Raw genomic sequence first — 14,422 nt, forward strand, 5'->3', positions numbered from 1 at the left:
GGCTGCTCACCTCGACTTGGTGGCTGGTCCAGGCACTCCTGAAAGGATGCCCAGAGCTGCAAGCCTGAACTGCCAGGTGTTGGTAAGAGTTGCAAAAAGGGAAAGTGAGTCAGACACAAAGCCAAATAGTGTATTTCCCCCCAGAACACACACAGGGAGAACTCCTATTTCTCGCCAAACCAATGACCTATAAGCAGCTGTTATGATGGTGAAAACTTGAGTCATCTTTCTCTATTGGATGGTCATATTTTACAACAACAACATAATAGCTTGCTGGATCAGGCCAATGGCCCATCTAGACCAGCATCCTGTTCTCAAAGCGGCTGAACAGTTGCCTGTAGGGAGACAGCAAGCAGGATTTTAGCACCAGCAGGGGCATAACTAGGTGTTAGTAAACTTGGCCCCCGCCAAGGCCGCACACCCCACAGGGCTGCAGAAATCACGCCACTCCTCCTGAACTTTCTTTAATTTGTCCTGAATATTTTGGTGTTTTTTTATGATTACAGAGGTATTGTTCAAGAAGACCTATCAGTGGTGTGTAAAGCTTACTTGGGCAAACACACAAGACTTCGGTGTTGAACTTTTTAAAATAAAAATGGAAATGTCTCCGACCTGCCCCACCCAAAAAGCACAAGGTGTCATTTTTGCCCACTGTGAATCATGATAACTTTTGCTCAGAATTCACTAGGGACTAAGACCTTGGTAAAGGTAAAGGTAAAGGGACCCCTGACCATTAGGTCCAGTCGTGACCGACTGGGGTTGCGGCACTCATCTCGCGTTATTGGCCAAGAGAGCCGGCGTACAGCTTCCAGGTCATGTGGCCAGCATGACAAAGCCGCTTCTGGCGAACCAGAGCAGCGCACGGAAACGCCGTTTACCTTCCCGCTGTAGCGGTACCTATTTATCTACTTGCACTTTGACGTGCTTTCGAATTGCTAGGTTGGCAGGAGCTGGGACCGAGCAATGGGAGTTCACCCCGTGGCAGGGATTCGAACCTTCTGATCGGCAAGCCCTAGGCTCTGTGGTTTAACCCACAGCGCCACCTGCGCCCCATAACAATATGTTTGCTCTGGGGCTAATTTGTAAAGAGCAAAGTACCAAGGCTTGTGGGTGACACTTGAAGGCTTGTTTTCGTTGCTTCTAGTGGCGATAATGTCCCCACAACATTGTGCTAGAAGGCAATTCAACTTCCAAGGCTTTGTTCAATGCCTGGAATGTTTGGGCTTTTTTAAAGGCACCCCCCCTCTCGAAGATTCTGGGTGCTGATGCTAGCCCTGAATGTGTAGCTATGGATACGTCTCCTGGGAAGATCCATCAAGCTCCATCTCTTCCCAAGTTTCATGATTATGAATGAGGATGGCATTCAAGGTTGCCAGCAATCCAGAACGGACCTGAAAAACCTGCTCTTTAAAGCTGATTAAGAGCAAAGGTCTATTTGGGTTTTCAGTAGGTTGAGGTTTGCTTCGATTGATACTGAAATAGCAGGGTTTTGTGGGCAAAACCCTGGAAGGGTGGGGGGGAGACACTTGGGCACAGAGCTTTAAATTGTGAATCTAATAGGAACCTGGAGAATTTCTAAAATTCCCATTGTCACTTGTGAATTGAGCCACCGCACAAATTTAGGGAAGAGGCAGAAAACCAGACAGAGCTGAAGCCGATGCATCAAAAGGTGAGTTGTGCAACTTCACCCAGAGTGTCAACAACCAAAAGCAGAATTAAAGCAATAGATGGGAGGGCAAATGCCGGACCTCAGTTTCGCTCCTCAGCATCATTCTGATTGGCTTGGAAGGGTATAAAGCAACCAGAGATGCTCAAAAGGAAGTCCAGGATTCAGCTAGAAGCACAGAAAAAAAGTAGCTGAGGTTGCCAACTCTTCAAGAAGGACAACAAACGCTTTTGCTGGTCCCAAGAAACAGGGTCAAGGTAAGTCAAGGAGGGGAACCTCTTGCACATAATACCTGAAAGACTTCCAGAAAAGAGAGTCCAACACCTGATTTTGTAGTCCGAAAGGGAGCCTTCTCTCAGTTTCTTGGAAGCACATTTAAACTTTTGGAGAACTCAAGTTCCCATATCAATTAATTAAAAAGATGGAAACTGACTTAAATCTGTAGTGTAGAGATGCTGGGAAGCTCAGTCTAGTGGTTTCCCTTCCTCAGCCTTGGGCTGCCTCTGGTTCAGCCTTTGCCAACTTCATGCCCTCTAGATGTTTCAGAAGACAACTCTCATCCTCTTCATGGGGCCGAGGAGAGCTGTGGTCCAAAGTAGCTGAAGGCCCCCAGGCTGGCAAAGACTGCTCCGGGTTCAATACTCTGCTTCTGCTCCTGCCTCAACAGATAAAAGTCTACCTGCCAGTTTCCCTCTTCTTGCAGAGACCTCCTGGCCATTGGCTAGGCTACCTGCGGCTAGTGGCAGTTGGAATCCAACAATAACATCAAAGGTTCCCCATCCTGCTCCAAACCCTGGTACTCCAGGTCTTGTATTCAGACTCCAACTGAAGCTCTACCGGTTGCTTCAGAGACACCACAAGCTCTTGCTTCTCTTTCACGGCAGCCTTCAGGGGCACACACCATCCCACTATTTTATTTCATATTTTACTCTTTGGGGGAAGGGCCATAGCTAGGTGACCCTCAGGGTCCCTTCCAACTCTACAATTCTATGGTTCTATGATTCAGTGATAGAGCACACAGTGCTTTGACCAGACGGTCTGGGCTTTGATTCCCAGCTGGGAGAGGCCCACATTCTGGAATCCTGGAGTCTGTGTAGACAGTGTTGAGCTAGATGGCGCAAGAGTCTGAGCTTGTGTAAGACACCTTCCAGTGTTCCTGTGTCCCCCGTGCTGTTCAGGGGGAGACAGACCCATGGCTCCAGCAAGCCATCTCTCTCTTATGTGCATAATAATAATAATAATAATAATAATAATAATAATAATATTTAGACCCTGCCCATCTGGCTGGGTTTCCCCAACCACTCTGGGTGGCTCCCAACAGAATATTAAAAACCATGTTAAAACACCAAACATTAAAAACTTCCCTAAACAGGGCTGCCTTCAGATGTTTTCTAAATGCCAGGTAGTTGTTTATCTCTTTGACATCTGATGGGAGGGCCATCCACAGGGCGGGTGCCACTACCGAGAAGGCCCTCTGCCTGGTTCCCTGTAACTTGGCTTCTCGTAGCGAGGGAACCGCCAGAAGGCCCTCGGCACTGGACCTCAGTGTCCGGGTAGAACAATGGGGGTGAAGACACTCCTTCAGGTATACTGGACTGAGGCTGTTTAGGGCTTTAAAGGTCAGCACCAACACTTTGAATTGGGCTCGGAAACGTACTGGAAGCCAATGTAGGTCTTTCAGGACCAGTGTTATGTGGTCTCGGCGGCCGCTCCCAGTCACCAGTCTGGCTGCTGCATTCTGGATTAGATGCACGCTGTCTCTCCCAACTGCAGGATGCTCAGCTTCTGGACCCTGCTGCTGGCCCTGGCACTCCTGGTAGAGACGGGACAGTCCCAGAGCTACAAATCAATACCTACAGGTAAGAATTGGGAAAGCAGGGGTGTCTCTGGGCCAAATCCAAACCTAAATGTTGCCTCCCCACAATGAGGAGTTCCTATCCTCACCCTCTGGCACAGGCTGCATGTTGACATTTTGGCACATGGTTACAGGGCAGTCTCGAGCAGGTTGGCCGCCCTGGCGCTGAGGGGCGGAGATCGCTCCAGCGCCCCCGCCCTCGCAGTGCGCAGCATGGCTTCGGCGCGGCTTCGGCGTGCAGCGCCCCACCTACCAGACCCGCGCCACCGGGACTCTACCTAGAGCCGGCCCTGCATGGTTATAATAAGGTGATTACCCGGGAATCACCTCAACCCATAACAAAGATTTGCCAATTTCCCAACAATCCATTGCAAAACACAAAAGCTGGATTGCTTTGTGGATGCCTCGAGAGTTGCCTCCTCACACTGCCCCACAGGGTCTTGGGACTTGTCTGCCCATTCCCAACAACAAGGGCTGGTGGACTGGCTGGCTGGGCTCCCTCGCCCAATTGCTTGCTTACTCCGAGGCCGCCTCTGCTTCTGGCAACCAGCACCGCCTGGGCAGCCCCACAGGCACCATTCAGCTGGGGAGCTTGTAGCCAGGGGGACAGAGACACGAGAGGGTATAAGAGTGTAGCCTTATTAGCTACTAAGGGTCCTTTAAGTTGCGCCCAGGCAGGGACAGAGACAGCCAATAATGACACCGGGGGTTGAATCCAGAGAAAGAATTTTATTCTTAAATTTAAGAGACTCTTGGTGGTCAGCTCCACGACAAGAGTAAAGAAACACAAATTTGCAAAGCTTCTTATATACTTCTTGGGCTCCTTTCCCCCTCCTCTGTAAATGTGTGCATGCAAGGGGGGGTCACAGTTTACAAATCCATATTAGGAAAATCCGTGTCCTGTCCTCCTCATAAACACAAGGGGTGTCACAAGTACATATAAGGAAGATGCGTGTCTGGTCCTGTGCATAAACACATGCTGACTCATGCTACCCCGGTAGCATCCTCAAGCAGCCTTGAGTGGGGGCTTGAGACCTTGAGCATCTTCTGATGCAGACTGCAGACCTTGTGCTCTCTGGCAAGGCCATCCTGTCTAGCTGTCGAATGTTTTCATTACACTTTAACACAGAGACACAGAGGCACTAGAAGCATTTTAAGGAGAAAAGCATCCCAGGATTATGGGGGCTAAGCCACACAATCAGAATTATACAATGCAGGTAATGCAAACTCAATAATACAATTAGCAAACCTCTCTCCACATTAGGAGGGAGGGAAGGAAAGAGGGACAGAAGCCAGTTTTGCCCGTGGCACCCCTGACCATCATTCAAGGCACCCCAGGGTGCCATGGCATGCACCACTGGGCAAGATGACCCTCCAGGTCCCTTCCCACTCTACAGTTCTATGATTCTAAGTTAGCAAATAAACCATGAGGATTCCTCTTCCCCTCTTTTCCCCATCATGCGACTCTAGTATTGAACTTGGCCAAAGGACGACGAGCTTACCAGTCCTCCGTATATCCACATAAGATCCTCGGATCGGCAGACAAAGCTGTGGACGGGTTCTATGCTGGGAACTTCCACCAGGGCTCCTGCACCCACACCGATGGAGAGAAGGACCCCTGGTGGCTGGTGGATTTGGATTCCGAGTACGCCATCGCAGCTGTGATGGTGAAAAACCGCGACGACTGCTGTGGCGAAAGGCTCCTGGGAGCTGAGGTCCGTGTGGGGAACACCATTGTTGACCACGGCAAATCCAACACTCTGTAAGTTCCAGCTGCCAACTATCACCTGGTCCCCGAACCTGAATGATCTCTGGGGGTTCAGAGAACACTTCAAGAACACTTGCTGGGAGTGACTACTTCTTAGTCTCCTCTTGTGTTTGTGATAACGGGAAGAAAGTAGGAAAGAGGCAGGTGCTGTGTGCATGTTGTTGTTTAGTCGTGTCCGACTCTTCGTGACCCCATGGACCATAGCATGCCAGGCACTCCTGTCTTCCACTGCCTCCCGCAGTTTGGTCAAACTCATGTTGGTAGCTTCGAGAACACTGTCCAACCATCTCGTCCTCTGTCGTCCCCTTCTCCTAGTGCCCTCAATCTTTCCCAACATCAGGGTCTTTTCCAAGGATTCTTCTCTTCTCATGAGGTGGCCAAAGTTTTGGAGCCTCAGCTTCACGATCTGTCCTTCCAGTGAGCACTCAGGGCTGATTTCCTTCAGAATGGATAGGTTTGATCTTCTTGCAGTCCATGGGACTCTCAAGAGTCTCCTCCAGCACCACAATTCAAAAGCATCAATTGATTGATGCTGTGTGCATACCACTGGTGAAAGCACCCCTCCCCCCAAAAAAGAATCATGGGAACTGTAGTTTGTGAAGTGTACTGGGAATTGCAGCTCGGTGAGGGGCAAACTATCTGTCCCAGAATTCTTGTGGGAGGCGGTAGGAGCTTTAAATGGTAAAAGTAAAGGGACCCCTGACCATTAGGTCCAGTCGCGAACGACTCTGGGGTTGCGGTGCTCATCTCGCTTTACAGGCCAAGGGAGCCGGCGTTTGTCCGCAGATAGTCTTTCCAGGTCACGTCGCCAGCATGACTAAGCCGCTTCTGGTGAAATGCCATTTACCTTCCCCCCCAGAGTGGTACCTATTAATCTACTTGCACTTTGGGGCATGCTTTCGAACTGCTAGGTTGGCAGGAGCTGGGACTGAGCAATGGGAGCTCACCCCATCATGGGGATTCGAACCGCCGTCCTTCTGATCACCAAACCCAAGGCTCAGTGGTTTACACCACAGCACCACCCACATCCCATTAAAGGAGCTTTAAATGTGCCATGAAATGTATAGGTGTATGCAGTCAGGGGGTTAGGTCCACCATTAAATACTGTAGAAATAAATTCTTTAATCCAGATCAGAAGATGGTGGTCTACCTGGCAACAGGTAGCAGCACATCAGACAAGAATTCCCAGGATGCTGGCAGGCTAGTTGGGTGTGGGGGAGATATGGGCATATTTCCTGGTGAGGTTATATTTATTTAGAAAAGCTTATATCCCTGTCCTTCCGGTACTTTTGCTTTGCTCAGGGTAGCTTAGACCAATTTAAAAGCAAAAGTGTCTCATTAAGAACATCAAAAGTGAAATAGGCTCAGCAGAATGAATGACATTCTAAAATGAGGATGTATCATATATAAATCATTCTGGCAAGCAAGCGAATGCCAACCGGAAGAGGAGAGTCTTAACCAGTCACAGGAAAACAGTGGGAGAGAAGAGATCTCACTGGGTACAATCTGGGTGCAGCTACTGAGAAGGCCCCGTCCCTTCTCCACCCAGACCAGTCTTGTCTCAGCCAGAGACAGGGCATGGCAACTGTAGGGTAGGTTTGCAGTTGGAGGGTGGGCCCTCAAGTATCCTGGGCTCAGGGTCCTCCAAATCACCACCCAGAGAGCTGCAGTTGAGGGAGGCTGGGGCAAAGAGACCACTATCAGCACCTGGCTCCATGACCACCCAAGGCATGTACATGGTTACCGACAGGGCCGTAGCTGGGAGGGGGGTGAGGTGGGCCTCTGCCAGTGGCGCAGGTGAGGGCGGGGCGCAAATTCAGCTAAAAAATATGTCAATAAATATGTCTGTAAATAAAAGTATTGATTACTGCCTCAGAAGAAAAGGTTTCAATAGAGGGTGAATTGAATGGGTGGATGGGGTTGGAGGAGAGGCGGAAAGAAGAGCTCATTTGCCCGTGGCTGGGGGGGGTGTGTGTGTGTGCAATCTGGAGGGTTCTTCTAGGGGCGCAAGATCACCTAGCTACAGTTCTGGTAGCCGATTATTATTTTTACTTTCAAAATATATTAGCCTTTCCTACAGCATAAAGGTAAAGGTAAAGGGACCCCTGACCATTAGGTCCAGTCGTGACCGACTCTGGGGTTGCACGCTCATCTCGCATTATTGGCCGAGGGAGCCGGCGTATAGCTTCCAGGTCATGTGGCCAGCATGACAAAGCCGCTTCTGGCAAACCAGAGCAGCACACGGAAACGCCGTTTACCTTCCCGCTGTAGCGGTTCCTATTTATCTACTTGCACTTTGACGTGCTTTCGAACTGCTAGGTTGGCAGGAGCTGGGACCAAGCAACGGGAGCTCACCCCGTCGCGGGGATTCGAACTGCTGACCTCCTGATCAGCAAGCCCTAGGCTCTGTGGTTTAACCCACAGTGCCACCTGCGTTCCTACAGCATAATGGCCCTTATTTCCAAATGTTTAGCATCAGGGAGACAGAAGCAAACTCCGTTTTATTCCCGTAGTCATGCTGGTGCGGTGATTTAAAGTGAGTTTAGATGGGAAAGGCTAAGAGTCCTGCTTTTTCAACCAAAGTTTGCTGCTGTTGCTCTAACAGATCAGGAATATAGAAGGTAGGTATGGGAGAGCATGGAGCGCTGTGGAGGCCCATGTGTGCCAATTGTGTGCTCATCACAACTGAGCTCATACAACTGAGCCAGAAGGTTGGTGTAGGGAGAAATTTGATTCAAGTGGCATTTAAAGGCAAACTTACCCAATCCACACTTTCTGAAGGAACACACGGACCAAAACTCAGCCATCTTTTGGAATTTGGACTTCTCCAAATTGAGCAACAAATTTAGTTCTCCAGCTGAGTAATGCGCACATCCTATGGGAAAGTGTGCATAAGAAAGGACAGACAAGTGAATCATAGAATCATAGAGTTGGAAGAGACCACAAGGGCCATCCAGTCCAACCCCCGACATACAAAACTGCATGCTATTAGGGGAAATTGATTTGCGGAAATGGGTATATTAGGATAAATTCACACGAAAATGCTGACAAATTTTTGTGATGACTGGGGGGAAAAAGAGATCACAAACTGATGTGGAAATGTGGAGAACTGATATTAAGATTGGAAAAATGAGAAACCGGAATTGATTGATTCAACCATCCCTGACCATGGTCTGCGAATGCTTCCTAAACACACACTTGTGTCTAACCCTCCTTTTCTCTCTACAGGTGTGGGATCATCACAGACGTCACACAGGGCTCCGTCAGTAGCTTCAACTGCCACTGGCTCAGGGGCCGCTACATGAGCATCCACATTCCTCGCCATGGTTATTTGACACTGTGCGAAGTGGATGTCTATGGAGCTGTAGCAGAAGAGATGCATTAGGAATCACCAGCAGCCTCTGCGTTCGTGTGTTCAGGGTGTGTGGCTGTCAAAGACCAAGGATGCGTCAATCAACGCCATAGTCCTCCTTGCATCAAGCCCCCTTTCTCTACTTCTCCAGCAGCTTGTCCGGGCCCTGAGAACCAACAAGAGCTGTGCTTTCGCTCCTGCCACAAAGCGTAGACCAGGCATAGGCAAACTCAGCCTTCCATATGTTTTGGGACTACAACTCCCATCCTCCCTGACCACTGGTGCTATTAGCTAGGGATGATGGGAGTTGTAGTCCCAAAACATCTGGAGGGCCGAGTTTGCCTATGCCTGGCATAGACCAAGAGACTGCTGAAAACCCATCACAGCAAGAATGAAGTCTTCCCTTGCCATAGTGTTGAGCCCCATACTCTGCAGCCCTACTGCCAGGTCCCCTATGGCACAATATAATTGACACCGGGCACCAGGTTGGCGAAAGCTAACTAGAACTTAAAAACCCTGCACGGAAGGTGTGTAAAAATTCAGGCGTCCACCACCAAGTGGAGGTACCAGCTCCAACTTTTGTGCCATATGAGCTGTAACCTATTTCTGCTCCAGACAGTGTAGATCCATTATTCCCAATGCAGAGCCAACAGAGGATGAAGTATCTTCTGTAGTGCTCACTAATACCTCCTTGGGGTTGAAATCGTTGGCTTTTTACCGAGGGATGGTGTCAAGCGTGTGTCATGGTGTGTGTATGCCAATCTGAACTTTTTCTCATGGTTCAGTACAGACTTCTCAAGGTTCCATGGTTTATTTCTGTAGATCATGACGTATGTAAAAGTTGGCACGACATCATATAAAATACACCCCTCTGTTAATTTACTTGACCCTGGTGCAAGTCCGTGCCTTGAATATGCCCTGGAACTTGAGGTCCAGATCAGCACGGTAATCAGGTGTTGGCAACAACATTTGAGTCACATCTCCTGTGAAAAGAATGGGCTCCACACAGACAGTACTAAGATAACCCTGGAAAGATAACCGGTTTGGCCATTTCTTACTGGGATTATATCTTTTTTTCAACTACCAATGAACAAAATCTGAAACAGGCAGGAACTTAATAGGAAAGAACCAACAGGATGAAGAGGTTCTAATGTATGACTTATCTCAAAGATCCCCTGCCCTCTCCATAGCTTAACGTTGTCTCAAAAGGATACTTAAATCCTAGGTTAACCATAATAATAATAATAATAATAATAATAATAATAATAATAATAATTTATTATTTTTACCCCGCCCATCTGGCTGGGTTTCCCCAGCCACTCTGGGTGGCTTCCATCAGAAAAATAAAATATGTACAGTAATCTATTAAACATTAAAAGCCTCCATAAACAGGGCTGCCTTCAGATGTCTTCTAAAAGTCTGGTAGTTGTTGTTCTCTTTGACATCAGATGGGAGGGCATTCCACAGGGCAGGCGCCACCACCGAGAAGGCCCTCTGCCTAGTTCCCTGCAACTTGGCTTCTTGCAACGAGGGAACCGCCAGAAGGCCCTCGGTGCTGGACCTCAGTGTCTGGGCAAAACGATGGGGGAGGAGATGCTCCTTCAGGATCCACCAGGGACCTTCTTGTCACCAACTCACACTTCTTTAGCCTTTCCACGGGGATCCTTCTTCCTCTTAGATAAGATAAGATAAGATATCTTTATTGTCATTGTCCCCTTGCGGGAACAACGAAATTACTCGGTTGCTACATCCACTCCGATAAAGCATCCCGCATAATCCAAAATTACAAAAACCTAATTTAAAACAGTAAATATAATACAAAATAACAAGTAAAATAAGATGACTTCAAAGTCCAGGCTTTCCATTTAAGGCCAAAATCGCTCTAGAGAAGAAACTGTTCCTGAGACGGCTCGTTCTTGCCTGCACTGTTCTATATCTCTGTCCCGATGGCAGGAGCTGAAAGAAATGGTGACCAGGGTGCGTTGGATCTCTTAGACCAAGGGGCGTAAGCACCAAAGGAACAGCTGCCTCCTTCTCTTGCAACATTGCTGCCTGGAGCAGCGCTCATTTCGCTCTTGTCGCTTTCCTTTCATGCAATAAACCAACCTTTGTCCATTCCTCTTGTGAGTGAACTTATTGGGGCCCAAGGCAAGGCATGAGCAGGGGGGGGGGGGCTTCTCCTGAGGCCACCGCCCTCCCTCTTTCCCCATGCCAAGCGAATGATTTTTCGTTTACCTGAAGCTGTGGTGTCACCTGGGGCTCAGGCCACATTCTCTGTCACACACGGTCAAACATCTTTGGGATATCTGGCTGGCCACAGTGAGAACAGGATGCTGGATGAGATGGCCAATGGCCCTTCCGATGGGCAGTGCTTGCATGACATGGATCAACCCAGCCCATCAGAAAGGCGTTGACATCACCAGGATCTAGGGATCAAGATCAGGTTTTGACATCCTTCATCTGAGTAGGGTCTGAGTGGGCTTGTGTGGTTTCTGACTCTCTCCCAAGAGGAAATAATGACACCGCCTTGGCAGGAGATGATTTTAGAAGGAGACATCCTCATTCCATTTATCCCATTTAGAGGTCCGATGGATGCCAAACTGAGCGCTGATCCTGGCAGGTCCCAACCACATCAGCTAAGCTCCAAAATGAACACTTTGTGGTCAGCCTTGTGGAGGGAGGGGTGCTTCCCTTTTGAAATGGCCTCTACAAACCCATAGAAACATCTCTGCCTTCCTCCCCTGGAATCTTGCCAGAGGGTAGGCACATTAGCAGCAGTCAGTCTGGGGTTTTTTTTCCTGAGCCCTGCAGCTTTGACTAGTCACCTAAACCAGGTGAGGGTCACAAACCCTTAGTGAGTTAGGGACTGCATGCAAAAGCAGGCTCCAGGAGGTTGACTGGATGAGGCCAAGAGTGGATCCAATGGTCAAGAAGGAGGTTCTTCCACATGCTGAGTGTAGAGGGAAGTGAGGGAGGGATGGGGCTCATCAACTTGGGAAGGGAGCTCTCCCAGGAGAAGGAAAACTCTGGTCCTAAACCTCTACCGCAGGCATCCCCAACTGCGGCCCTCCATATGTTTTGGCCTACAACTCCCATGATCCCTAGCTAAGAGGCCCAGTGGTCAGGGATGATGGAAATTGTAGTCTAAAACATCTGGAGGGCTGACGTTTGGGGGTGCCTGCTCTACTGCCTTGTGGGATACCTTTAGGAGAAGAAAAGGGTGAGTAACCCCACCCAAATTCGGAGTGCAGTCCCTAAGGCAGATGGATGGCGCCTTGTATACCTCCTTCTGGCAACTCCTGCAGCCAAGCTGGTGCAAAATGTAATTTCTCTGCTTTCCTTTGGTCTAGCGAGACTGAAGGGGGCAGGGTCTTGCTGTCTGGGCAGCCCAGGACCTCCATACACACTGCCCAGGCTTGAACCCTGAGGAGGTCGATTTGGTGCTACTGACGCAATGGTCTAACTTCACCTCCAGAGACTCCTTTGTCTCTTGAGACCAACAGAGGCCAACAAGAACAGCAACCTTTCCCTCTTCTATCAGAATTATCTATGACCTATGTAAGTGACCTATGTAAGATTCAAACTACAAGAAAGAAGATTCCACCTAAACGTTAGGAAGAACTTCCTGACAGTAAGAGCTGTTCGGCAGTGGAATTTGCTGCCAAGGAGTGTGGTGGAGTCTCCTTCTTTGGAGGTCTTTAAGCAGAGGCTTGACAGCCATCTGTCAGGAATGCTTTGATGGTGTTTCCTGCTTGGCAGGGGGTTGGACTGGACGGCCCTTGTGGTCTCTTCCAACTCTATGACTCTATGATTCTAAGTGGAGTGCCAGAGGGCAGCTAAGGCTTCAATGCTTACTGGGCAAGACGGCTCTGTTCTTCCTCCTCTGTCATGGACGATCTTCCTCTGAATGCCAATTGCTGGGAATCACAAGTAGCGAGAACTCGGTTGCAGTGCCCAGCTCCTTATGGGCTTCGCATGGGCATCTGGCTGGCCATTGAGAGAACAGGATTCTGGACTCTGATCCAGAAGGTTCATCTGAAGTTCTTAAGAGAGCCCCTTGACCTCACACAGGTAAACTGACGTTGCGTCTCCATCCCTCCCCACCCCCGACTGCATCACCAAAGCACATCCACCCTCCCTCCACAAGACTCTTGACTCCAAAGCTTAATGGGCATGGGCCACGGCCAAAATAAATACTCATTTTAGGATTTGCTTGTTCCAAACATGCATTAACTGTTCATTTGAAGTCTTTCCTTTACTCAGATCATTTGGCACCTGCTAAAAAGGAATGCTATTTCCTCCTGTGGGAGGGAGCCAGCACCCAGTTGGAGGTGGGGGTGGGGTGAATGTGTAGGGTCCAGAGTTCAAAGAGTCCAGAAACGGTATTTTTCATTCTTGAGGGCATGTTAAAATCCATGAGGACCTCCAGCTCTTTGGAGAAGGACAGTTGCTTGGTAATTCAGCAAGTCCGAATCTGAATCAAACAAGGCTTACATTGCTAATGTTGACATGCCAGGCTGTTCAGGGGCTCTTCGGATTTGCCTTCCTGCCTGTCTTTCACCTCAGCCCTCCCACCGTCTGCCTTAGAATTCTTCAGTCTATCGGACCCGAATTTCAGAGGCTGAGTTCATGGTGCACATACAGGACCAAAGCCCAATTTCCCAAGGTGTTTGGGTGAGGAAACATGAAAAAGTCTGTGGCTGTGGAATGAAGATCTGGGGGGATGGAATTTCCCCTACAGACCAACAACATTTTGATGATGATGATTAAAATTTCTATATTGCCCTTCAACTGAGGATCACAAGATGGTTACAATATAAAAACACAAAAATACACAACATAGTAACAAACCAAGTGTTTCATATATATATATTTAATTTTTATTAAATTTTCTGTTTTACAATTTAAAAATACTCAATGACTTCCATTCTTCTCATTCCATGATTCTAGATTCAGGTAGGTAGCTGTGTTGGTCTGATGCAGTCGAAAAAAAATCAAAAAATTGTCCAGTAGCACTTTAGAGACCAACTAAGCTTTGGAATAAGCTTTCGTGTGCATGCACACTTCTTCAGATACACTGAAGGAAAAGTCACCAGGCCCTTATAGATAGTGGGAAGGTGGGGTGGGGTATTTCTCAGAAGGGTAGTGGGAGATGGGTGATTGACTCAATGGGTATGGTAAACCTTTGGATGACTGTTAACGACTGCAATCTCTTTCCATGGTTCATTTTACATATAATAAATCCCTGCATATTTTATTTAAAAAAACTATACCATTCAGTATTCCATTATTGTATCCAACATAACTTATTTACACTGTTGAATTTATATTAATGCTGCCAGCATTTTCAGCTGTATACAATTCTTTTCCATCAACAAATGTTTTCCAATCTTCTTTAAATGTATGTTCTTCAAGAAGAACAAACCAAGTGTTTCGTAGAGGAGGCGAGACCCCACCTCCAGAGAGATAGGGCGGCTGTGGGAAAGAGTGGACTTTGCTGCTTTAAGGCAGCCTTGATCTTTGGAGTAGAAAAAAATCTACTGTTGCAGAAATGCTACAGAGCATGGGCATCAAAGCAGAAAAGTCAACCTCACTGTGAGGGAATCTTAATTCCCTCAACATCTTTATCAATGACTTGGATGATGGGCTTGAGGGCATCCTGAGCAAGTTTGCAGAGGACACCAAATTGGGAGGGGTGGCTAATACCCCAGAGGACAGGATCACACTTCAAAATGACCTTAACAGATTAGACAACTGGGCCAAAGCAAACAAGATGGATTT

At 48.2% G+C, this 14,422-nt stretch overlaps 1 protein-coding gene across 1 annotated transcript; it reads left to right on the forward strand.

Annotated features, from left to right (window-relative positions):
* The first annotated feature begins 1,799 nt into the window (after positions 1 to 1,799).
* On the forward strand, positions 1,800 to 10,756 carry LOC118089775 (fucolectin-like). Its single transcript, XM_035124656.3, has 4 exons — positions 1,800 to 1,923; positions 3,440 to 3,525; positions 4,992 to 5,283; positions 8,518 to 10,756. The coding sequence occupies exons 2-4, from the start codon at positions 3,441 to 3,443 to the stop codon at positions 8,672 to 8,674; spliced, it is 534 nt and encodes a 177-aa protein (XP_034980547.1). The 5' UTR covers positions 1,800 to 1,923; position 3,440; the 3' UTR covers positions 8,675 to 10,756.
* Positions 10,757 to 14,422: the final 3,666 nt, after the last annotated feature.

This window comes from Zootoca vivipara, chromosome 8 (genome assembly GCF_965207765.1).
Source record: "Zootoca vivipara chromosome 8, rZooViv2.hap1.1, whole genome shotgun sequence".
Lineage (NCBI taxonomy): Eukaryota > Metazoa > Chordata > Lepidosauria > Squamata > Lacertidae > Zootoca > Zootoca vivipara.

Bases quoted from the DNA above. Each gene is read 5' to 3' on its own strand.
- LOC118089775 (XM_035124656.3), top strand. From the start codon at position 3,441: ATGCTCAGCTTCTGGACCCTGCTGCTGGCCCTGGCACTCCTGGTAGAG. The intron at 3,526-4,991 runs GTAAGAATTGGG...ATGCGACTCTAG, and splicing joins CTACAAATCAATACCTACAG to TATTGAACTTGGCCAAAGGA. The intron at 5,284-8,517 runs GTAAGTTCCAGC...TTCTCTCTACAG, and splicing joins CACGGCAAATCCAACACTCT to GTGTGGGATCATCACAGACG.